Source organism: Callorhinus ursinus, unplaced genomic scaffold (genome assembly GCF_003265705.2).
Source record: "Callorhinus ursinus isolate GAN/ISIS: 27379988/994484 unplaced genomic scaffold, GSC_fseal_2.0 scaffold3, whole genome shotgun sequence".
NCBI classification, from domain to species: Eukaryota; Metazoa; Chordata; class Mammalia; order Carnivora; family Otariidae; genus Callorhinus; species Callorhinus ursinus.
The window spans coordinates 81,628,591-81,653,253 of record NW_027397065.1 but is presented as its reverse complement, the minus strand read 5'-3'; the positions used below and the strand labels follow the sequence as shown (position 1 = coordinate 81,653,253).

The window sequence follows — 24,663 nt, the reverse complement described above, 5'->3', positions numbered from 1 at the left end:
ATTTCTAGTGTATTATGGCCTTCCCCCCCCTTCCAAAAAGATGTTACCCTGATTCCAAAAGCAGGGAATTAAAAGCCAGTTTGAAAAGTATAGAGATGATAGTCATTTCCTGAGAAAATTTTGCTCTGGAATATTTGAACCAACCCAGTCAGCAGCCACAAGCAAGCAACTTCTTCTTTGCTCCATCAAGTAAATTTTGAGATCTGATTTTCTGTACATTGCGACCTTCCTGGTATGGTACAAGAATCTCCTAAATTAAAATGTGATTTACTGTGTTGAATTCTTGACAAGAGGCTTGAGAAACTGCCGAAGACCAGGTGGACCTGATTAAACCCTGCCCAGTTTGTTCTGAAATAGTCTGATGGAATTATTTTCAGACATGAGAAGCAGCTGCCCCAAAGTGGCCTTGAATTATCTTCCTTTAGCACATAATCTTTCTCTAGCAATAACTACTGAAGAAACCTTGAAGAAACATTGCTTCACGTCCTTATAACTAGAATTATAAATTAGCGTTTTGCCCTGGGAGGGTGCTGAGCTCTGAGTTTAGGTTGATCCTGGTTAGAGGATGTATCAAGACATCACTGCATTGTTCATTTGACAGGGATTTTTGAGCATGTACAATGGACAGAAAGATGGGAATATCAGCCTTCAAAACGAGCTACAGTCGTTCTGGGACACTCTGTGCAGGAGGATTTGAAATGTGAGCCAGCAGTTTATTGGAAAGTCTCCCAGGGTTGAGTGTATGCATCTGTGTGGCAGTCGTGCCTCATCAGACGTGACGCGGCTGTCAGCGCTGGTCCCGTGTGTGCGTCTGGGTGACATTATGTGGAGTGAGGGGTGCTTGTCTCTGCAGATGGGCAGCGTGTGGTGAGGTGCTGCGGCGCCCACCGCCCGGGAGAGATCAGGCCTTCGCTGTTCTAACTGTCCCTCCTTCCTGGGCCTGGCCCAGGGGGGGCCTCCCTCCCCGCCGTGTGCCTCCTTCTGCAAATTCTGTTTCTGTGCACCAGTAGGAGGATGGCCTCCTGTTTGTGTCAGACTGTGATTTTACAAAGACCGTGTTCGTTCCTGTCCTCCCAGCAGCCTGGGGAGGACTCACTGTCACTCCACAATCAGGAAACTGAAGGCCTTGGCCGGTACCCAGCCCAGGACCTGACGGGACGGGGCTAGAACCTGACCCCATTGCTTTTGAATGACTATTCATCTGGAAAGGGCTCACTTGAAGGTAAAGGAGGCTTTAAACTCTGCAGAGACAGCGTGAACAAACGACAGACCTCTCTGCCCTCCTGGGGCCAGGTGCCGTGGGGACAAAAAAGGAAGAAAGGCAGTAGGGGTGCCTCGAGGGAATGCCGGGGTTTCGGGGAACTGTTTTCCACTCCAGGGGCTGGTGTTCTTCGTTCTGTCCACAGGCGCACTCAGCACTGCAGGATTATAAACATCCCGAGACTTCCTACCGTCACAGAACAGGGAGAGGGCTGAAATGAAATGTGATCCTTCTTAGTCTGCAACTAGCAGGATATGGTCCTTTCTCCTTTTTTTCTTACAATAAAAAAAAAGTGCTTTATTAATCACAGATGTCTCAGATTTAGTGACTGGGACGAGAAGGCGATTCATCTTCGCCCCAGTCTCCGTGTTCTGTGTGCTCACGGGGTGCGACTCCTTCCTGCAAGGGGCCGAGGGTCAGCACTCCTGCCTTCCCTCCTTTCTTGAGTTGCTGCCCTTTTTTTAAGAAGAAATCTAGCATGGACTCTGTGTGAACTCTGACTGTAGCAAAGAAGTTGCTAAACCAAAGGCTTGGTTTCCCCCTCCAAATAAGAAGAGAGAAACCTGAATTGATTCCCTCTCTTAGGCCTCAGCAGGCCACAGATGGCTTCCTCATGTATACACTCGAGTGCCTTTTTAAAAGACTGTGATGGGCTGATGGCATCTCCTTATGCTGCTTTTTCTTCTTCATATGGGACAAGTTTTTACAACAAATGGGAAGAAAATGAAGTAATCCATCTGGGTTCCTTCATTCATCCTTCATCTCAAAATGATTTTGAGGATGTCCTGGTCATCAGGAGAGGCTGGTGATTACCAAGACGGTTTCCCCGAATGCCCGTTATCTGGGTCCTCGCAGCTGCATAAATACAGTGTAGCAGGAAGTCCTGTACTAGGGAGGAGTCCTGGAGAACGTTGCCTCAACCATCCTACCTTTGTAGGTAGCACTTTACAGTTCGTGAGGCTCATCAACCCCATTATTTCATATGCGATCCTGTGATAGCCCTGTACGATGAGGAAATCCAGGCGCCAGAACGTCGGCCTGGGGTCATGGATGTTGAGTGGAAGAACCAGGCTCACGCTGAGACCCTTTGACAAAAATCCAGAATTCCTTCTGCCATGCATAATTGACCCTCCCTCTGGACCTTGAATCGGTGGAATTTCCCCGAGCTGAAAAGAGGAACACACATCCCCAAACCAGACATGATGTGACTGCAGCCATTCTTGGGGGTGGGAAGGCTGGGGATGGCGTGAGAAAGCAGCGGTCCTGAGTGTTGAGTCTTTTTCTTTTCCAAGAAGTTAGGAGTTGAGGGGAAGGCAGGACATAGTAAGTGGAGGTGGAAACAGGAACAGATGCAGTTTCTCTGAGTGACAAATGAGTTTCCATCGTACTTCTCAGGTTGGTTCGGTCCCGAACCCTCTTTCTGTCCCCTGGCCCCCACCATGCCTGATGGGTGCTGTTCGCGTGCACAGTACCCTCTCCGGGGACTCCTGGGCCTGCCTCTGCCTTGCAAGAAATCGTCGCATAGGGCAGGTCATTACAAGTATAGCCTCAGTCCACTCTGAATTACCATCTTGTAAGTAAGTGATTTACAAACTGGTGAACTTGGCTAAGATCAGATGTTACTTGGAGCTCCCCCTTACAACTGATGTATATACCACCAAGTCAGGACATGACCATTCACTGTGGTCAACTTAAGTTATCAGGCAATATGCTTAGTCGGGGAGCTAGCCCGTAGTTGGTAATCAACTTTGCTCACTCACACATTTGTCATTTACTCAGCGTATACTTACTTACTAAGCGCCGAGGATGTGCCAGACATCCTGTTGGCAGCTGGGCACATAGTTGTGAACAAACCAGACCCAGTGCCTGCCCACATGAAGCCTGGAGTCTAAGGTCACGGTTGGCTTTCTGTCTTGACAATTACCCAGCTGGGAAAGTACTGGCATGAGATGGTTATACAGAGCTGGGGCCATAGGGCCCTCCGCCTGAGGATTACTGTTACTGGCCTGAGCCATGCACAGTCTAATCCAAGCACAAAGGTGAGATTTTAGAGGAGGGGGGCCTGCCTGCGCAGTGTTTGTACCTGGGCGGGACACTGCCGACTCAGCACATCACAGCCACCAGGAACTGTTCTGGGAAAGGCACCTGTGTGCAGACCAGTAATTTAAGGTCTTCCCAAGGAGAGAGACCTTCTAAGCCCTGTGTTTGTTTTATGACTTATGCTCACCTTGTGTCCAATAGCATTAGAGACCTTGGTTTCACTAGGTACCGTTAGGACATGTTTAATTTCAAATTCGCAGCAGAGCAGTTGGTCGAGTGGTTAAAGTCTCTTCTTCACTTAACTAAAAAAATAGGCCCTTTATTTCATTCTATTAATAAGTATATTAAGTTTAAATAATTTTTAAGTTTTTAAATTTCTGATTTATGCATTATGTCACAATCCAGTGAAGAGCATAAAATGGGCTCTTAGAATCCATTGATTTGGGTAAAAACGTTTATGTGCTATAAAAAAAAAACACAACAATTTGTTGTTTTTCTTGGGAGAGTGTCAAACAGGTGAAGAATTGAGCATTACTATTAAAAGACGAAATGGAAAGATAATGTATCAGACCTGCACTAGATAAAGTATCTGCTAGTCCTAGAGACAGGTGAAGAAAGTTTCCCTCTACCTTTACAGACTTCTGAAATGACATTGTTTTCCGAGGTAAAATTTAAAACTCAACGACATTGTGTAGGGGCGCCTGGCTGGCTCAGTCAGTAAAGCATGCGACTCTTGATCGCTGGGTCGTGAGTTCCAGCCCCACATTGGGTTGTAGAGATTACTTAAAAACAACCCCTAAAACAATGCACTTAAAATTCAGGAAAATTTTCTTCTTAGTTTGTAATTGTGCTAGATTTTTCTAAGCCCTAAACATTCCAGTAAAGTGAAACAATGTCGTTAAGTGGTTTGATAAACAGCTGCTCAGGAAGAGAACTGCTCTCCCTTTCAGAACAGCATTCATCGCAGGTGAGTCCTGGCCTTGGGCAGCTCTGCCTCCTTCCTGGGCCTGGGAGGGAACGTCCAGGCCATGTTTATCATGCCTGACCTGCCAGGTGAGGAGGAACTCTCTTTTGAACCTACTTCCCAAAATGCAAAGCACCAAATCCAGTGCAGCTGAGCCCACAGAGAGAAGCTAGAAAACGACGTCTCCCGTTGTTCTTCTTGAGCCATTTTTACAACCACCAGCTCCTCTCCAGGCAAGGCTAGAATGCCCTGGGGGGAGCAATCCTTGTAAAGCCAGCCGGGTCCCACAAAACGTTATTGATGCCTCCTGAGGCCCGCTGGGTCTCCTGACCGGAGGAGATGTCCTTATGCTTCAGGGGACTGCTCCGCGTTCCCGCCCACCATGCTCTCCACTTCCCGGTGGCCCTGCGGCTTTGGTGGACAGAGCCCGTCAGAATTCCACTGGGTGTCCGCATCTCACTTAGGATTCACATGATGTGCTCTCCCGTGCCACAGTCCCTCAGATTCTCACTTTTGGGCATGGAACACAGGTGAGGTTCGTTCGTGGGCTCAGGTGGTGCTCCCCATTACTTGTAATGTGTGAGAATTCTGCTTAGGAACATGAAGACCTGGCATTGGTTTGGTTGTATTACAGTAAGTGGGCCTCAGTCTCTTTCCTGCCCCCTCGGCTCACGAGGCACAGTGGGCTCTGTCAGTGACAGCTCATCGAGATTGGCCAGCCTCCAGCTGTGCACCACCTCCACAGTCCTTTGTCTGGTGCCATTATCCAGCTGGACGAACGTACAGTGAAGACAAGATTGTCCTACAAATATGGGTGATGATTGAGCTTGCTCTTCTTCTTGAGGCTGGGGATTTCTGATGTTTCCGTTTGATACAGAATAGGTGCCTACTGTATGCCAGGCACCGTGGCAGGCCTGGGGAGTACCGCGAGTAGCAAAGCAGGTGAGACCCCTGCCCTCATGGAGCCCTCATGGAGCTGATGTTCTCATGATCCGGTTACCTGGGTTATTCAAGCTCAGCTAATTCGAAGGCCAGCTTCAGTGCTGCCTCCTTCATGAAGCCTTCTGTGATCCTTCCACTCGATTCCCCTTCTTCTCAACCTCCAACAGAATTTGTACTCACTTACATCATGTGTCACAGTCTGGCCTAATAGTTATGTGGTCCTAGAAAACACTGCATGGTGGATCCCCTGGGTGAAGGAAGGTTTTATTCCTCTCTGTTCAGTGGCAGGTACAGGGCTTGGCTCCGAGTCCCAGCACAGTAAATGACTGAAAAATGTCGCCTTGCTGTGGCTAGCGCAGATTATTGCTAATAGTCGGAACTTTAAAAAAAAAAAAAAAAACTTCAATTAAATAAATTATCAGGGCGCCTGAGTGGTACAGTCAGTTAAGCAGCCAACTCTTGGTTTCAGCTCAGGTCTTGATCTCAAGGTCATGGGATCGAGCCCCAGGTCAGGCTCTGTGCTCAGCTCAGAGTCTGCTTGAGAGTCAGCCTCTCCTGCTCATGTTCTCTCTATCTGAAATAAATCTTTAAAAATTAATTAATTATCCAGACCTTCCTCTTCTTTTTGTCTTTCTTATTGTCCTTCCACAAGAGTTCCCGGGCCCTGTTTCCCTCTTTACCCTTTCTCCTAAATCAGCACCTGAGAAAGTTTCTGGGAAGTTCTTACAGAGGGTGCTTGCTGCCGCCTCAGCGGTTCCGTGCTCTCTGCCTCTCCCCCAGACAGTACCTGAGGGAAAGGGGAGTGATAGGGAAGCATGGTAGGGACTCTCATTTTAAAATAATGTTAAAACTAAAGAAAGAAAGAAACGAATAAATACATACACACATACATTTATGTATGTATATACACACAGACCAAAAGGTTTTTTACTCTTCAACAGAATACTGTATCTGTATTGATTGGTTTTTGAGAAAATCTAGATTTTTAAGAATGAGTGATCCTGTGTTTATGGACGATTGTATCCTCTACCCGTGCACGGCTTAGTCCAGGGCAGGAATGGGATGTGGCAGTGAGACAGGGGTCCGCTGTCTCGTCCCGGCGTCTGGAGCATCAGTGGGAAACTGCTGTGGACTCTTGCATATAATCACAGGATTGGGAGGGATTAGCGCTCCTGCTTTGTAACTGCCGCGCATGATGGTCTCCGGTGCCACAGAGGTAAATAAAGCAAATACAGGTGTCCGTATGATAGGATCTTCTCCCAAGATTAATTTTAATGTATTTTTAAGGCTTCAAAAGATTTAAGAAAATAACAAGCATAGTGAATGATCTTCTTCCTCATTCCATTTCTTAAAGTGTAAAACGTTTTATTCCATTCCACGGGGGTGATACCCTAGAGTCAAGTACTCAGGAAAAGGCCAACCTCAGTGTCCAAGGTCACCGGTTTTCCGTTTGTAAAGTAATGCCTCATAACTGCATGGATTTGGTGAGTGCCACCTTTTCCTAAGCTTTTTTATCTCTCTTTTTTCCTCCTGAAAAATCATCACTTCAGGGTTGACTAGATTTTTGAGATCCAGTGAGAAGATTCATTTGGATATATTTTCTGTAAAGCATTTTGGTTATTTGAGGAAGGCTTCCCCTCACATTTCTTTTAAAAATGTGTTATTGTTTTTGTTAATTGCTGCTGGTATTTACTTCGACTTGAAGTCACTTCAAGGTTGCGCACAGAGATTCTGACACCAGCATGGTTCCAGAGTCTGGCCATAGGCTGGCTCTCCCCCCGACCAGCCAGGCTTTACCCCTTCCACAGCCGCTGACTTTGCTCTTGACACAGCTCCCCAGATGGGTGTCATTTGTCCCAAAGTCTGACCAGGTCAAATACGTAGTGATTCGGGTGCATGCACGCACACACTGACACGGAGTTGTACTTGCATTCAGTCAAACTAATACATTCTTTTGTCAGGATTCGTTTTTAATTTCCTTTAAAATCTTTCATAGCTTTTGTTTATCAAGAGAGTGGATGAAAATAATTTTAAAAATTCTGTCTTCTGAGCCCTGTGATATTTTAAGTGATGATGACATTTGCAGTCTGTGATGATGACACTGGCCTTTAGCATTGGTGACTTGCGGTTTTTGGAGGGAACAGTACATCTTGAGAAGAGTGTCTCTGGGAACAGCTCAGGTTGGGGCCCGCTTTGAAAGGTGTGTGTGTGAGAGATGGGACCTCGGCCTCCAACAGGTCCGCCCTGCAGGTGGTGCATGGGCGGGCCCCGCCGGGCACCCCCCTGCCCGCCACACACAGCCCGGCTCTGCTGCCAGGACGCTGGGAGGATTCTTTGTGGGCCGTGCAGTCAAACCTGCTGTGTCTCTCTTGTCCTTCAGACTCACTATCCGTCTCCAGTAACGACGCCAGCCCGCCGGCCTCGGTGGCTTCTCTGCAGCCCCACATGATGGGGGCCCAGAGCTCCCCGGGGCCCAAGCGGCCCGGAAACACGCTGCGCAAGTGGCTGACAAGCCCGGTGCGGCGGCTGAGCAGCGGGAAGGCCGACGGGCACGTGAAGAAGCTGGCGCACAAGCACAAGAAGAGCAGGGAGGTCCGCAAGAGCGCCGACGCCGGCTCGCAGAAGGACTCGGACGACAGCGCGGCCACCCCGCAGGACGAGACCGTCGAAGAGGTCAGAGCCCCACTCGGCTGGAGCCCGTTCACCGGGCAGGGCCACTCACTGGGCCCGCCGGTTTCCCCTGCAGTCGTAGGAATAGCTGCGTCTCGTGAGCACACTATTTTGGTTCCGTTTCTGTAGGTCCCTGGGACTGTCTGCTCCTTAAATCCCTTGTCAGCAGACTGTTGGGATCGGTGGGGACAAGTTGTCCCCATAGCAGCTCCACGTTAACATGGTCAGGACCCGTGGTGGCTTCTGAGAAAGAGCTTGGAGGACAGTGAGCCTCCGCGCCCCTCCCCCCTGCTCGGTCCCCCAGGTATGGGCACCCCCAGGCCTGCTAGAAGGAAGGGGGTGCTGTGCTGCCTTAGCCCTTCTGTCCACGTGCCACAGACAGGCCGGGGGTGCCGTTCGGTGCTGCAGGCCTAAGCAGTCCCTAAACCACGGCGCAACCCTGTGCAGGCAAAGCACCAACTTCAGACATGGAAGGACTGGAGGAGTGTGTGCATCCTCCCCCATCCTCCTACTCCTGTCTGTGCTCAGTAGGAAGCACCCAGTGCATTCAGTTCGCTAACCAATAAATGCTGGATTATTGCCATGTCATTGAAGATAAATGTCTGTTGGTCAGCCAGGAATTGTTTTAAGTTTCTTTTTGTTTGGGGTTGGGGAGCTTTAAATGATACTGCAAGGAACAGAGTTCCTTCATGATCCCAGGCTGGCTCTGTCAGTGCGGGACCCTCAGAGTTCTTAACTGAGACCACCCCCCCAGCCCCGCCCAGCTCCCTCAAAAAGAAAAAGGCAGACAGAATGGATAAGATTTGTATCGTTTAATCTATTTTGCAGACATCGGTTTTCTGCTGCTCTTTTCCTGGGCATATTTTGCCCTGGGTTTTCACTAGAGTATGTGGTTTATTATGTCCTCATCTGTCTTTTCTACATCTGTGTCCTCTTAGTGGAAATAAAACTGACAATTTTTCTAAAAGTGAAAGCAGGGTAAAATGGAGGTGAGACTAAACTCAGATTCTCCCAGTGCATTTAGAGTTACATTGTTCTTTATGCCATTATAATTTCAGTGAATTTTATTCTAGCAAGGTACCAAAAATTAAGGCAGGCCAGAGGAACTGAATTGACCTGAGAGTTACTAACGGTTCAGAGTTCTGAACTGACCCGGGGTCGGGGCTTGGGGGTTGAAGATGAGAGGTGTTCAGAGCCTAATGGGTAATGTGGGCGGAGACCCCTTCAGAAGACACGCGCGGCGGCCCTTCCGTCATCCAGGTCGGCAGGTGAAGTAGCTGAGTTGCAGGGAGGGGAGGAGCAGTTACTATCGGGTGGGAAGAGCTTGCTGCTGATTTCTGTCCTCTCCATTCCTGTCCCAGCTACACTTTCCCAGTTAACCCCTTAGGGTTCCTTTCTGTGATCTGACCTTGACAGTCGGGCCCAGCATATAAGGAGCAAACGTTGGTTTGATTTCAGAGAGGCCGGAATGAGGGCCTGAGCAGTGGCACGCTCTCGAAGTCCTCATCGTCGGGCATGCAGAGCTGCGGGGAGGAAGAAGGGGAGGAGGGGGCCGACGCCGTGCCTCTGCCCCCGCCCATGGCCATCCAGCAACACAGCCTGCTCCAGCCAGATTCACAGGACGACAAGGTGAGCGGCCCACGCCACTGCAGCCCAGCCTCGCTGCGGCAGCTGGTGGCTCCAGGGCTGTGAACAGCCACCTGGAAACTGTGCTGCCCATTTTCACCCCAAAAAGACCAGGCAGTAGGCCAATCTGTGTAGTTTCTCATACTTGTATGAAACTACTTGTATAAATACGTTCAGTGCATTTTTAATGATGCTTCAGTAACTGTTACTTTTAAAGTAACTTTATTTTCTGTTTACCGTACCGCCCGGGGTCCCTGAGAGAGGAGTCCGAGAAATCACGCGCAGTCTTGGTGACTGCATCCCTGCGCGGACGTTAGGCCACCTTGCTCTCCCTGCAAGGCGTTTTTGCACACGGGCATTGTCTTCAGCTGGGATTGTATCCCTGCCCAGTCCCTCTGTCCAGCATGCCTGACGTTAGCGTTCAGGATCGACTGGGATGTGGGGGTAGGTGGCAAGGTGTAGGGATCAGTTCAAAACCACAAGTCTCCTCTTTGGGTGTATGTGGAGGCTTCACACCAGGCTTGGGTTTTTGTTTGTTTAGATCTAAAACTATTTTTTGTGCATCCCAGTTGTAGAGCCCTAAACTGTCCAAAAGAAACCTGGTCACTGGCTTGCACATCCTCTTGCATTCTGGCCCAGGTGTTGCAAACCATGCTATGAAGTCATTGCTAGAGGGGTGCCTTGGCTTTTTGTTTTTTGGTTCTTTTTGTTTTTTGGGGGGGGGGCAGTAACTACGCTTTCTGAATAAAATAGATGTTTTCATCATTTTTGCCCATTCTTCCTCTTTTTTCCTTCCCTGACTCCCTCCTCGGTGCTAGCACGGTCATTTGCTGGATTATCTGTGTTTTATGACCTGGACTCTGCCCCGGCCCAGTGACGGGCAGCTGTGAGGCCGAGGCAAACCATGAGTTAGTCTTGACGTGGGCGGCCACCTCCTCCCCTGTTGTGGCACCGAGTGCGCAGTCAGGGCACTGTGGGGCTCGGCCAGAGAGTGTGGCTTGGGTTGGAGTCTGGAGTTTGGAGGCGTGTGAGGTGCAGGCAGGCGCTGAGGGAGCTGAGCTGAGGCGAGGTGACAGAGGGCCTCACCCCCCTGCACAGAGCGGACTTGCCAGGAAGTGGGAACGTGTCATTTCTCAGACAATTCCTAAACTATTTTGTGGCGTCCCAAGCTGTACCTTCCTTGAAAGCAGGAAACTGAAATTTCGTAAATCTGGATGGTTAGTCAAAGGGAGCTGTGGGGCCTGGTTGACTTACTCCCCCAGTAAGAGTGTTTTTCTCCATGTAAGGAGTGGATTGCGCTGTATACTGCAGTGGCTGAAATCATTTGTTGGTTATCGTGTTACCTCATTGGATATTATCAGTAGCAGTTCCTCATTTACAAAAATCTGTAGTGATATTCCCAGAGAGTATATTATCTTGTGACTAATATTTTGTTTTGTTCTGTTTTCTCTTTTTGTAAACTTTCACTGCAGCATTACGTTGATTTGTGTTCTGTGTCTGTTTTGGCTCAGTTTCCTTACCTCTCCATTTGAATATCTTTGTTTTCTTCACCCCATACTCCAGATTTCATTAGACCAAACCAACATTTGTTTTGCAAATCCCATCTCTGGATCCACACGTGTAAAAGCTGTGAATGTACAAACCCGTATTGTCTCCTGTGGGACGTGCCTTGTCAGGACAGCTGGCCGTGTGTTGCATGCATCTCTGCTGTCTTTAATATGAAGCGAGGTTCATATTGTACCCCTCTTCTAGTTTCCAGTTAACTGATGGCACAAGTAATCTGCAAACACATCGTGTTTGCTAATTACTGAAACTTGAATTCAGCAGCCCCTCCTTCAAATTCCTTACCTGTCAAACCCCTGTGCACCCTGATTCTAGCCGTAAATGGCATCTCATGGCTTGTGAGGCCACAGATCTTCTGTACTCTGCACTAATCATTGGGGAAATGGATGGCACAGAAAATGGTGAGCTTGTCCCCCCTCTTCCCTGTCTGGTCAGTGCACCCCCGGTTCCTTTCCTTTTCTTTCTTTTAACCCCATAAACACAGGCGAGCCATTTTTAGTATCCTGTTTGGTTTCCCGATTATCTGAGGATCACTCATTAGACCCTAAGCCTTTCATTCTTGCGTTGATCAGATTCTGTGTTTTTTCCTCCTCAGCCACTTGCCTGTAGCTGGCAGTTGCAAAAGTGACAGTTAGCAACCTCCCGCGCCCAGTCACCTCTTTGAAAAACATTATGATGTTACATGACTGAGGATTAAAAACAGACTTTGTCTGCTTACCACATGTATCCCAGACAGGTTTTATTTAGTATTTCATGTCAGAATATTGTAAATTTAAAAGGATGACTTTAAATAAATGCAAACAAAGACAAACTTGTGGTCTTTTTGTCTGGAATTACTTTGAAAAAGAGATTGAGCTTGCAGGAGAATTTGCTGTCTGTCCAGTGACTAACATGAGGCATTCCCCTCCCCCTTCTTTTTCTCTTCACTTCTTCCGTAGGCCTCGTCTCGGCTATTAGTCCGCCCCACCAGCTCCGAAACTCCGAGCGCAGCCGAGCTTGTGAGTGCAATTGAAGAACTCGTGAAAAGCAAGATGGTAAGGCTTCCCAGAGAAAGTCTGAGGTTCGGAAGCTGTGGTAACGGCTGCTTGCAGATGGATGTGCCCCTGTTCATGTCATGCTCCAGTCTGCAGAATGTGCCTGTGGCAGGTTACACAGGTGGAGTCCCCAAGACCACCCTCACTCCTGACCAGCTGCACGTTTGGGGGTACCCAGCATCACCCTCAGGTTCAAGAATTCGCTTGAAGGACTCACAGAACTCAGAAAAGGTGTGATACCCCTAGTTGTGGTTTCTACTGTGAAAGGACAGATTAAAATCAGCCAGGAAAGAGGTGCGTGGGGCAGGGTGCAGGGAGGGCTCCAGGGTCAAGCTTCCAGCTGTCCTCTCCCAGTGGAGTCATGCAGAGCACTGACTTCTCCTGACCATGATGTGTGACATTGTTGTGCATCACATATGTAGAGTCTGGCCAACAGGGGACACTAACCTGCGCCTCGGTGTTCAGAGTTTTTATTTGAGCTCAGTCACATTCACAAGATTGCCTGCTGGCATGGCTCCCCTTTGTCTCCTGCCCCTCCAGAAATCAAGATACCACGTGGCCCAAAGCCCCCACCAGGAGTCACACTGTCGGCATGGACTGTCTGTCTTGGCCCAAGGCGCCTAGGTAAATAGACATGCCTATCAGGCAGGACACCCAGGGGGGTTAGAGGCACCTTCCAGGAACCAGGATTAATCCGTTCCTGCATCTACATTGACTGCAATGCTAGCACCATTTTAGCAGGTGTGGTCAGTTCTGCTCATGTCCACAGGGTTGCCCACGGTCAGTGGCACACACCCATAGCTTGAGAGTTCCTTTCGAGGTCTCTGAGATCTTTCGTTCGGATTTGCAGTATATAAGAGAGAAGAGCTTGCACTGTTACGTGAGGGCTTTCTTTTCTTAGTGACCTCTGTATTTCCAGTTGGTCAACATGGATTCATTTAATAAAAGCTCCAAAATCAAAATACTGATTTGAAGTTAGATAGGTGTACATTGCTTCTAACTGATTCAAATCAATTAATTTCTGTGTTTCTTCAGTTTTCCTAACTGTGAGATGGGAAAACCATTAATGGTAACAACCCTTACATTTGTTGTATATCTTTCAACTCCCATGAAGTTACTTAACATCTTTTAAAAGTCACCCCTCCGAAAATAAAAATCCTCCAGCCTCTCCCACCAGTCCCTCTTCCAGAGGTAACCACTGTGATCAGTTTGGTTTGTTTCCCTCCAGACATTTTCTTTGCAGGTACAAACATATATGGGGAGGGGAGAGTGCTTGTCCATGCTCTGTTTTTCAAAATGGATTCATTCCGTTTTTAAGATTCTAAGACTTAATAAATCTTGAGGAGCTTCTCACATCAGTACATAAGGTTTCCCTCATTCCTTGTAATAGCTGCACAATATTCCAGAGCGTGGATGCAGTGATAATCTACTGAGGGATTACTCTATACCAGGCACTATTCTATGCCTATATTAACTTATCAGGAGCCCAATGAAGTAAGTACACATTACTGTCATTTTACTTTACAGATGACAGAACTGAAGCTACAGAGTTTAAAAACTTAACCAGCCAGTAAGGGGCAGAGACCTGATTATACTATATAATTTATTTAAAAAAATAAAATAAAATTGTGTTCAGTTTTGCACTATTGTAAACCCCCATGTTGGTTGTATGTGTGTGGTTAGATCTGTAGAGTAAATTTCTAGCACTGGAATTGCCAGATCAAAGAGTATCTTTTTCAAGTTAGAAATTTATCTTCCTTCCAGTAAGCATTAACTGGATAACGTTGTATCATCCCCATTTCTTCTACCCCTGGACAGATTCTGATTAATCATCTGATCTTTTTTTTTTTTTTAATCATCTGATCATTCTACCCATCAGAGACAGCAAGAGAAACTGTCAACCTGTCTGTCTGTGCGTACCACTGACCCTGGACACACGAGAGAGACTGGAATTGACCACATTTGCTATGAAACTGTGGTTGACTCAGCCAAATAGGAGTTGTATCAGGAAAAATTCAGACTGTTTCACTCTGCCATAACTGGAATTTCTTCCCAGGTAGTCATGCTCTGAAAGTGGCACGATGGGCTTGGAAGTTAGACAGGAAAGTTGCTAATACTTGGTAGAAAACCTAAGAACTTGACTCCACTGGTCGAGAGTTTGGGATCATTTCAGTTTGAACTAAGCTGAACCACATCCTGGCTGTCTCTTTCAGACTACTTGATTGGTGGTCTAAACAAAGGATACTTAAATTGTACGCTGCGAGCTTTCAAGCATCCTTAAACATTTTAAAAACAGTCATTTATACTCCTCAATTATATGATCATTAAAATCATTCTGTCTAATAATTGAAATAGTCTTCCCAAGCAAGGTTATGAGGTGCCCTTTGTCACCCTGCTCGTCGTCATTCTGCCAGTGTTGGAATTGCATTCCATTCAAAGTGGGCTGAGATTCGTTTGTCATTAAATCACATGGACTTGAAATGGAGAGGCATTCTAGGACATGGTTTCTTTAGCTCTTACTGCTTCATTCCTTCCTTTCAGTTCCAAGGCATTAAACTTTACCAGTTGAAACTCAGTTCTTTCTACTCAGGTTTCTCCTTCAGTTAACAGGCATAAAGCTCTTGGCATCGTGGAAAGGGCATAGGTTTCAGAGTCAGATACACTCGTGTTCAAACGCTGCTGCTTACACTCGGGCTCTCCGAGCCTGTGTCCTTCAGCTGTAAACTCGGCATAAGGACTCTTTGCTAAGCTCCCAGCAAGGTTCCATCCACGTGGGCAATCACTAGTGCTTGTGTATTTGTGCTGTTGGAGGACCGTGTTTATGTTCTTCATGCCGGACTCATCCCATCCTCATTGTCTGTGGAATGTAATCTAGATTCTGCCCTCTCTTTCTGGCTCAAGGGAAGCGTTGCTTTGTGTTGATTTCCTGTCACTAATGCTCTGAGGTCAGAGGAGAACTGCTGTTTGTCAGTGAAAACTCTGAATCATTTTACTCTTTTCACCTGTCCTGCACATGTGACCCCAAGTTCCTCCTGCACATTTACCATGTGCTGTAGGTCCCTGGTCATCTGCATTCGTTTTCTTGTGGGTGACCTCTCAGACTCTAGGGCCTTCATAGTAGAATTCGTACACTGAGTTGGTTGTCCTTCAAAAGCTACATACTAACTTACTGGCCTGGGAAGAAGTTGTTCAACTGTTACGTAGTATGATATTTGGGGAAATGAACCTCCTAACCCTAAAACCTGCAGAGTCCGTCTGAAAAATAAAACCACCCTGGGAACTAGTTCCTGGGGTTCACTCTTCTCCCTTACCACCACACCCCGGGTCCAAGCGCTGTGGGAAACATGGTGCGTCTTTCCCAAGCGCTGGCAGCCCACAGCCACAGTGACCGTTTGCTCTTGACTTTGGGGTTTTCTCTGCTTCGTTGATCTAAATATAAAGGGAGACATGAGAAAAAACGAATAAACATCTACCTCAACATACTAGAAAAACAACAGAAATAATGAGTTGAGAAATAGAAAAACAGAATAATAAATAAAACCAAAAATTTGTTCTTTGAATAAGTAATAAACATCAGGTAATCTCAAGAAAATAGAAAGGGAAGCACAATTTCACTAAACAAGGAGTTATATGGGAGGGGCAAACTAAAGAAGTTAAAATAATCATAACACTTTTTTTGAGGTCTTTGAAAGTAAATTGGAGAACCTGGATGAAACGGGCAGTTTCCTAAGAAAATACAGTTTACCAAAACTAACCTTAGAAGAGATGGATTATCTGTGCAGATTCCTCATCCAAGGAATAGAGCAAGTTGACCAGAACCTGCCCACAGAACACCACCAAACCCACAGGACTTCACAAGTAATTCACCCGAATCTGTGAAGTCCCAGGAATTCTCATTCCACGAGGCTTGTGCGGTCCGCGCCTCCCGTCCACACCCTTGGCAGTCCAGACAGCCATCCCACCAGCTGACACCAACGAAGTCCACTGCTTGGCCTCCTTGCTCGCTGCTCTGTGTGAAGGGACATCTGGAGACATCTTTATTTTCTTTCTTTTTTATCACCCTTGAAATGAACAGAACTGAATCTAATGAGCATCAGTTGCTTCCTCACAAATCTAGACCCAAGACAGTGCAGAGCATCCTCCCCTCCTTCTCCGGACCCCAGTCTCCCGTCGAAGAGCTCCTTGATCCACGAGCACCAAGCAAGCCCATGCGGCTTCCTGCAAAGTGTTTGCTTCCAGTAAAGGCCAATAGCTGATTATTTCAAAAAAAGAGTGCTATTTTCTCATCAAACCCCGTTCCCTGACTATCTTTCACAAATAAGTGCAGCAGTTGGTGTGTTTCCATGCTCCATGGGTTTGGTGAACAAAACTACATGCTCAGACTTTGTGTCCTCAAAGCTGTGCTTAGTGACGACGTCAGCATTGGTCCATGCTCTTTAAGGGGAAACAATTGGACAGGCATTAGAGGTTTTGATTTGATGTGAAATATTAAGTGTTCTTGCAGTTTGTATTGAGCTTTTTGTTTGAAGATAAGTTAATCACATTTTCCCAGTTCCCGTCTAGATAAATACTTCTTGATCATACCTGTCATCCAGCTGGGTGTTTTGAAAATTTTGAAAGAACTATAACCCATACCCCTTGGAGCTTTGGGAATTCAGGTTAAGAAACACAGTTAATATGTACCAACTAGAAAGTAAGCAGTCGCTAATCATTGTCACATTAGTCCAGGGACAGAAGTCAGTATTCATCTTAGATGTGTTGAACACCTGCAAAGCTTCATTCAAGGGTCTGCAGGGAATACAACACTGAAGACAGTCTCTCATGGAAACTAAACTCCAGTGGAGGAGAGGGAATTTAGGGTATGTCACCGAGGCAGCATGACAAGTGCTTCCTACCGAAGAGAGGAAGGACGTTGCAAGTATCCAGAGAGAGAGCTCCATTCAGCTGGGCAATGTGTGTGTACTGAGGGAGGAGTCAAGGCTTCACGGATAATCAAGAATAGTCCCCACCCTTTTTAAACTAAAATAGAGATCGCTGACATTGCTGCGTAGCCCACCAGCAGGGGATACAGGTGACGTGCCCGGGGTAGGCTGGCCTCATGGAGGAGGTTCCACACACTTCTGAAACGGTCCTGCTGTCATATGGCAGGAATATAACTGTGAAAAGATGGCTACGTGTGGAATGCCTTAGACACCCAGAAATGGGGGCCGCGCCGTGATGGAAACAAGTTGGGTTATTTCTGATTATCTGGTGACAAGGAATAGACTTTATTAATGCGTATAAATTCACTGTCCTTTTTGTTCTAACATACCTCGTTTATCAAGCTACTCTTGCTCAATATTTGTGTTAATAGTGGAGGTTTTTGTTACGAATACCGTGTGATATCACAAACATAGATCTTCTGATTTTACCATCAGGACTTCTGTCTTTTCTGACTTACCTAGGTTTTCTAATCCTAATTCCAGCCTCCTGGACTGTAGGCAGGAAACGTGACTGGTGGTCTGGTTTTCTTTCAGGCACTGGAGGACCGCCCCAGCTCGCTCCTTGTTGACCAGGGAGACAGTAGCAGCCCCTCCTTCAACCCTTCGGACAACTCCCTCCTGTCCTCCTCGTCACCCATTGATGAGATGGAAGAGCGGAAATCCAGCTCTCTAAAGAGACGGCAGTAAGAGATGTTTCCATGTCAGCATTGGCCAGCTTTCCTCCTGTCTCTGTCACCTTCACAAATGTGACAGGGGTCCGTCTCTGGATGCGCGCAACGAGTAGCCCCAGGGTTGCTCCTGGAGTAGTTGCGTATGTCTTTGAGAATCTCTCAGAGCCTCAGAAGGGTGTAGGGAGCCATAGCTGCGCAGTTTGTTTGTTTTTTTTAAGAGTTTGGAAATTGTTTGTTTATTTATTTAATTTATTTTGAGTAAGCTCTACACCTAAACGTGAGGCTCAAACTCATGACCCCAAGATCAAGAGGGCCTGCTCTGTATTGACTGAGCCAGCCAAGCGCTCCCCCATAGCTGCAGTTTTTGTTATTTGTGTGTTCTACTTTATTTATAAATAAGAATGATACAAGAATATCTTCTGTCACTTCTACTGAGAAACTCCTGTGCTTTCTATTATATACGGACTTGTGAAGGAAAGAAGGCAAAATCAGATACAGTCCCGAAAACTTGAATATTTTTTTTAACATAACCTTAGTGATAGTGTTTCTCAGTTCCAGTGAAGCCACTTACGGTGAAAAAAGAGAACCCTGGGAAATATTACAAAAGGTTTTAACCTTGCCTTTGGAGAAGAGGAAATTCTTGTGTGTGGGGAGAGACTCGGTTTTACTGAGTGCTCTACCCCGACACTCTGGATCCTAGGATGATGGCAGGCTCACGGAGAGGCCCGGCCAGTGTTGGCTGAATTGGATGGATGCGCAGACCAACAGACCTTTTCAGGCCAGCTGAGGTGGTTTGCTGTTCTGATCAACTGATTGTCTTCTCTTATCAGAGAGGCCTTGCAAACAGTTATGAGGCTTCGGAAACACTTCTGGATGAGTGATCAGACCCGAAGCTTTAAACATCTGAGTTAAAGTTTTTTCTCGTAGGTCCAGTGAAGCTTAAAATGACTTAATCATTTAAAAACAGAACAAAACAAACTTGCTTCTTTTACTGTTAGGCCTTTATAACAGAGTTATGTCCCAGCCTCTCTTGATTGTCCATATGTGTGATCACAGTCTACAGCTCTTGTGGGTTACGTACATGAACCTGTAAGTGATTTGGGACACTCAGGAATTGGAGACCCAATTGTGCAAGTTTGATACATTCCAGTACAGTCCCAGTGGGAGTCTGACCTGACAAAAGCAAAGTGCTAAAGAATTCATTCAGAAAATGAAAAGCGTTTGGATTGTAAACACTCGTTTTTCCCTCTCTTTCCAGCTATGTTTTGCAAGAACTAGTGGAGACAGAGCGTGACTATGTGCGGGACCTTGGCTGTGTGGTTGAGGTATATGTTTTCAGAGATTTAATAACCTGTATCAGCCCCAAGAGTTGTGAAGGGAGTATCATGTTTGACAGTTCAACACTGATAACTTCTCAAAAGCTTTAAAAACATTTTGACGTTCCCCCCTCCCCAAAAGAAAACCAAGTTTCAGGAAAATGAAATTTAGCCAATTATCTTCATCTATATTCACTTTTAACTGCTTCTTTTTCACGTGGTATATCTTTGACATGATCACTTTTTTTTACAATTAAGTTTTTAAATTATCATATCCAGCCATTGTATTTATGACATGGGAATCCTGCCTTTGATTATTTACAAGCATGGATATCATCGCAGAAATGAGAACATCGTTGGTTGAAGAAGAAGTCAGTGTGGCCAACTTTGGCTTCAGTTCCATCCTGAACCCACCTGGGTTCAGAGCTGGTCTGTGCCAAAGCAGGCCATTTGCTTATACTTTCCACAGAACAAATACATCACCATCTTCATGGCCCTGAGGTTGCTACACACAGTGTAGCAGCCATAGTAGAACCATGGCCTTTCATACTGCATCAAGGGCCCTCTCCAGGCTTTTCCCTGGCATTAAAGCTCAGGGCATAATCATATTTATAAACTCATCAAAAAGCTGTATTTATACGGTATATCTGTATATACAGTATATACTAATACAGTTTTACCACTTATTCTTTCGGCTTCACAGATTTATCTAGGACAGTACTTTTGGGGTGTTCATTCCATTAAAAGTAACAGCTTTCACAGTTAATTGTGTAACAAGATTTAGCATGCTTGATGCCTCTGCAATTTAAGTAACTTGAATTACTTAAGAGATAAGTGTATAGGCTGAATCCCACTCAAGATAAGTTGTAAATGACATTTTAGCAACATATTTAATCAACTGTTATTAAAAAATCAATTTATGGAAAGAATATTATTAAATTCTTATTTAACAAATTATGTAAATAATCCAAAAAGAAAAGGAAATCTGTTTATGTTCTTATGCTAAGAACAGAGAAAATATATTTCAGGCCAAATATTTAATGTTTACAAGCTGCTAAGATGATTTGTTTTATGAAACCATTTACATTTAAATGTCTTCAGTTCCTTCAGTTCCTTCAGATCCTTCAGATCCTTTGGATCTATGAATGCCACCAGCTCAAGGAGAGAAAATCATGGCAGTGTGTGTGACCATACAGTCCAAGTGCCAGTGCAGGACTCTTTCCTACGGGGCTTTTTATCTGTTTTTAAAGAAATACTGGGTTATGAGACAGCACATGTGTCTGTTTTGTTCTTTATGACTGTTAGTCCGTAAGTCATTACTTGATCCAATTATGTCAGTGAAGCAAACTTATGCTTAAATATTCAATTATAGGGCTACATGGCTCTTATGAAAGAAGATGGTGTTCCCGATGACATGAAAGGAAAGGACAAGATTGTATTTGGCAACATCCATCAGATTTATGACTGGCACAGAGAGTACGTAAGACACTTGCCATGCATGACAGTGTGCACAGCATCATCACTTGCTAAACTGCATTGTGTCAGGCAAGTGGGAAAGGAAGTGCAGTGGTTCATCTCCTTTTATTACCTGTGTGGCCTCCCAGAGGTAGCTGGTACAGAGGAAGTACTGATCAGAGCACCTGGGTGGCTCAGTTGGCTAAACGTCTGACTCTTGATTTCAGCTCAGGTCATGATCTCAGGGTCCTGGGATCAAGCCCCACATCAGGCTCCATGCTCAGAGCAGTCTGCTTGAAATTCTCTCTCCCTCTGCCCCTCCCCCTGCTGGTGTACTCTCTCTAAAATAAATAAGTCTTTCAGGGAGTTTTGTGGCAGCATGTCATGGCAGTGGGAAGAGTCTCTTCTGCTTGCTGGTGCATCCAGGGGGCACCCGTGGGTGGGGGTGGCTGGACACACCAGCGCCAAGCCTGACTGCCTGGCTTCAGAGCCCAGTGCTGGCCTTGAGCCATTTGCTTCCCTTCTCTGTGCCTCCGTTCTCCATCTATGCAGTGTGGTTCAGAGTCTTACCCAACCCCCTCATGGGGTTTTTCGTGAAGGGAGACTGAGTTAATGCATGCAAAGCACTTAGAACACCATCTATGTAGAGTAAGCCTCAGTAAATGTTTCTAAATTAGAATTGCAGCCACCTCTTGAATCTATACAGTTAACTATTAGAGAGTTTTGAAGATACTGTTTTTTCTAACAATTTTAATGGAAACGGTAGACAGGACTGCACATGAAAATCACATTTGACCGCAGCACCTTGTCACACCCATCCTAACCAGGAGAAGCTTCACGTGGGGGCTGGTGCTACAGCACATCAGCCCCTTCAGGTCACCTTACTCCAAATTTTAAAAAATCTATAATCATCTGCGGATTGCTTAATGCCAGCCACTGATATTGTCGTGGAGTATTCCAGCGGCCCTATGCTGTTCCTGGGATCTGTACAGGGCGCCTACTTTACTGTCTTTACGTGCCTTGCTGTCCCCATGGCCTGGAGTATGCTCCCGTCCCCTTCAAAGCCCAGGTCAAATGATCACTCTCCATTAGGCCTCATCACTCCAATCAGATGTGCTCCGTCCTCCTTGCAGGTAGCATATGTAAATGTGCTTTTGAAACTATGAAGTACTGTGCAGATATGAGGGGTTATCGGGGGTGTATATAGTAGTGTTTTCTTATTATCTCTCCTGATAGAATGTAAAACCCTTGAACCCAGGTACAGGGTCATCATTTTCATATCCCCCTTCATGTCTAATTCAGTCAGACTCGTAGATAAATGAAGGGCCAACTTCAGACACAGCCTGACTGATAGCTCTATTGATTGTAGACTAATTTGTGAACCTAATTTTAGAAAGGGATATTTGGCGCTCCTCTGTAGTCTGCCACCCCTGAGTCCGGTTGTGAAGCCAGGATGGGAAGAGAAAACAGCACACAGTGTTCCTGGGTTGACCAGACAGAGAAGTTGTACCTGGAGGTGGGGCCCGCCACAGTGTGTGCAGAGCTGTAATAAAACCCCAGGTGCTAGAAAATTCAACATAGCCTTAATGAATATGCTGGTTTGTGGGTTAATAAAATACCAGACATAAATATCAATGTAGCTAAGTGATAGCTGAGGTGGGCATGCATCTTCGAGACTGCAGCCCAGAGGAGATACAGAGCAGTTGTCCCACAGCCTTCGTGTTGCTGTGGTTATACCGGATTTCTGTCTCGATGGGAGCTGATATGCATAACCTAGAGGTTACTTTGGATGATATTTGGGAAAATGTCACAAAACTAGCACAGGTAATATATTCAGTATTTTATATCGATTATTATCCAATTTGAGCCTCTTAAAAATTACCATAAAATATACGAAACTCTAGTTTTCAGAAATAAAAATGACCAGTCGTGTTGAAACTTTTATTTTTTCTCTGTATTCAGTCGTGATATGTTACTGCTTGTGTCCTTAAGAAAAATGAGACAAAAATGTTGATTGTCCAAGAGAAGGAAAGGTCGCCAGTCAAGGGATGGTCTCATTCTGCCTTGTCCTTTTCACCTGTGTATCTCTCTTGGTTCCTGTCCTAACAAAATGTTTTCTGTGAACATTGTATTTCTGAAGTATATACTTGACACTTTCCAATTGCTCGTGTCACAGCAGACTATTTTGACAAAAATCAGAAGGCCAAATTGGAAACGGCTCTAACATTTCTCTTCTCGTTTCAGCTTTTTTTTAGGAGAGTTGGAGAAGTGCCTTGAAGATCCGGAAAAACTAGGATCCCTTTTTGTTAAACATGTCAGTACAGTAACATTATTTATATTCTGTTCTGATATTATCATGTTTAGTGACTGGTTTTTCAGATTAAAGGAGAACTCACTGGTTGTTTATAAAAGTGCTTATGTTAAGAATCAAACCAAACCGTGCAGTGTCAGCAAACTGGAATTAAACCACACTCTTGCACATGAATGCTCGGCTTTCCCGGTCACCTAGCCCCCCCCAGCTGTGGAGCTCAGCACGGTACAGAGTGGTCAGAAGGGGGACCAGAGGGAAACTTGAAGCAGGAACATTTGGGGATGTCTGTGGGCAGACAGTTCAGTGAAGATGGTGATGTACCTAAACATGCAGTAGGTTTAACGTCGTAGCCAAATACATGTGTGTATCTGAAATAAGTGTGTTAACATTAATGGGTTTTTTAGGAAAAATTCCTGCATTAAAAAAAAAAAAACTAGTGATAAGAGTTTCTGCATTTTGGCAAATCTCTTTAATGTCTGCCTTAATGGAACACATACGGATTTTTATATCGGCTTCTGCAATCATTCTGTTGTGGAATGGTTTTTTGGTTAAAATATATGAAAAAAAAAATCCATCCTCATATAGGTAGAGAGTTGGAAAGGAACAAGTATTTTAATACTCTTTTCAGGTAATTATGGGTAGCTTTCTGAGATACCACACCAGAACTTGACCATGTGACACTATCTTAAAGGTTAGCTGCCACATGGAATCTGGAAAGCTCTACAGTGGACTTGTGCCTTACTGTTTGACTGGAAGCATTAAGGCACCTCGCACCTGCAGGCGTCCACCCCTGCACCAGCTTGTGAAATAGTGCTTGGTCAGTTGGAAAATACTGATTCCCCAGTTTAGACAGATCTTCCAGATGCTGAGACATTTTGTTACACATTATCAAAAAGCCGGATTTGTTAATATGGCCAGCCCTCTCTTTAGGCCCATGTTTAGGTATTGTCAATTTCACAGTGGCAGATACCTTGTTTTCCAAAATTCTGATCTTTAACTTGAGAGCTCAGAGTTTCATTATCAACAGATACTGCCAGTTTGCCTTGAAACGACAGACTTTTTGTTCATGTTCAAGAAGATGTTTGTCAGATACCCAAGTATAAATATAGTTTGTGTCCATCCTTCTTTCAAGTAAAAATGGCAGCCCACAAAACCCAGCAATTTGGCCCACAGCTCAGTGTCACAAGTGCGCCTGCTTGAGACAACTGTCGTATGCCACAGAAGTGTTATGAGGACCTCTGTTTTGTCACAAGAATGTTAAAAAGACATACACTCCGTGGCTGAGTTTTCATAAAATGGATTTTTATGACTGCATCCAGAACATTCTGAGGTGAAACTGGCAGTCTTCTGCAGATGTGCAGGGGTGAATATTTGCCACGGTACCAGCTGGTTTTGCACATCCCTGAGATGGTAGCACAAAGAAAGGGGCAAATTATTTCTTAGCATTAGTCTGAAAATAGTTCTGACCCACTGGATCCCCTGGAAGGCCACAAGGACCCCAGGGGTGGGTACACCACACTTAGAGGATCACCGGATGAAGGGATGGCTCACTAGGTACGTTTTCCCCTGCCCTCAGCACCTGCAGTCAAAGAGCTTTTTCTTCCCTGCTAAAGCCAGCAAGGCTTCCTAGAGCACTGGGCCATTTGGAGGGGTGGCAGTAATTCTCTGTTCAACGTGAAGAACCGTGTCCTCTCGTTGCCCCTGTATTTGCCGGGTGAAGTGAGGGGTTTGAAATACCTGAGGGTCAAGGGGGAAAGACTGGCTTCGGAGCCACAACGCAGAGTGCTGACTTAGTCATGCAACTGGAATGTGCTCCCGTGGGCCTAAA

The 24,663-nt window shown here is 45.8% G+C and overlaps 1 protein-coding gene across 6 annotated transcripts in view; it reads left to right on the top strand.

Annotated features, from left to right (window-relative positions):
* The window catches only part of TRIO (trio Rho guanine nucleotide exchange factor), a 337,626-nt gene that overhangs the window by 288,497 nt on the left and 24,466 nt on the right, over window positions 1-24,663 (top strand). For all 6 annotated transcript variants that reach the window (XM_025867461.2, XM_073891080.1, XM_073891081.1 and 3 more), the window contains 7 exons: window positions 7,588-7,880; window positions 9,336-9,506; window positions 12,005-12,100; window positions 17,617-17,765; window positions 19,012-19,078; window positions 20,442-20,545; window positions 22,769-22,838. In XM_025867461.2, the coding sequence (XP_025723246.2) occupies window positions 7,588-7,880; window positions 9,336-9,506; window positions 12,005-12,100; window positions 17,617-17,765; window positions 19,012-19,078; window positions 20,442-20,545; window positions 22,769-22,838 (950 nt within the window). The remainder of the gene's footprint in view (window positions 1-7,587; window positions 7,881-9,335; window positions 9,507-12,004; window positions 12,101-17,616; window positions 17,766-19,011; window positions 19,079-20,441; window positions 20,546-22,768; window positions 22,839-24,663) is intronic.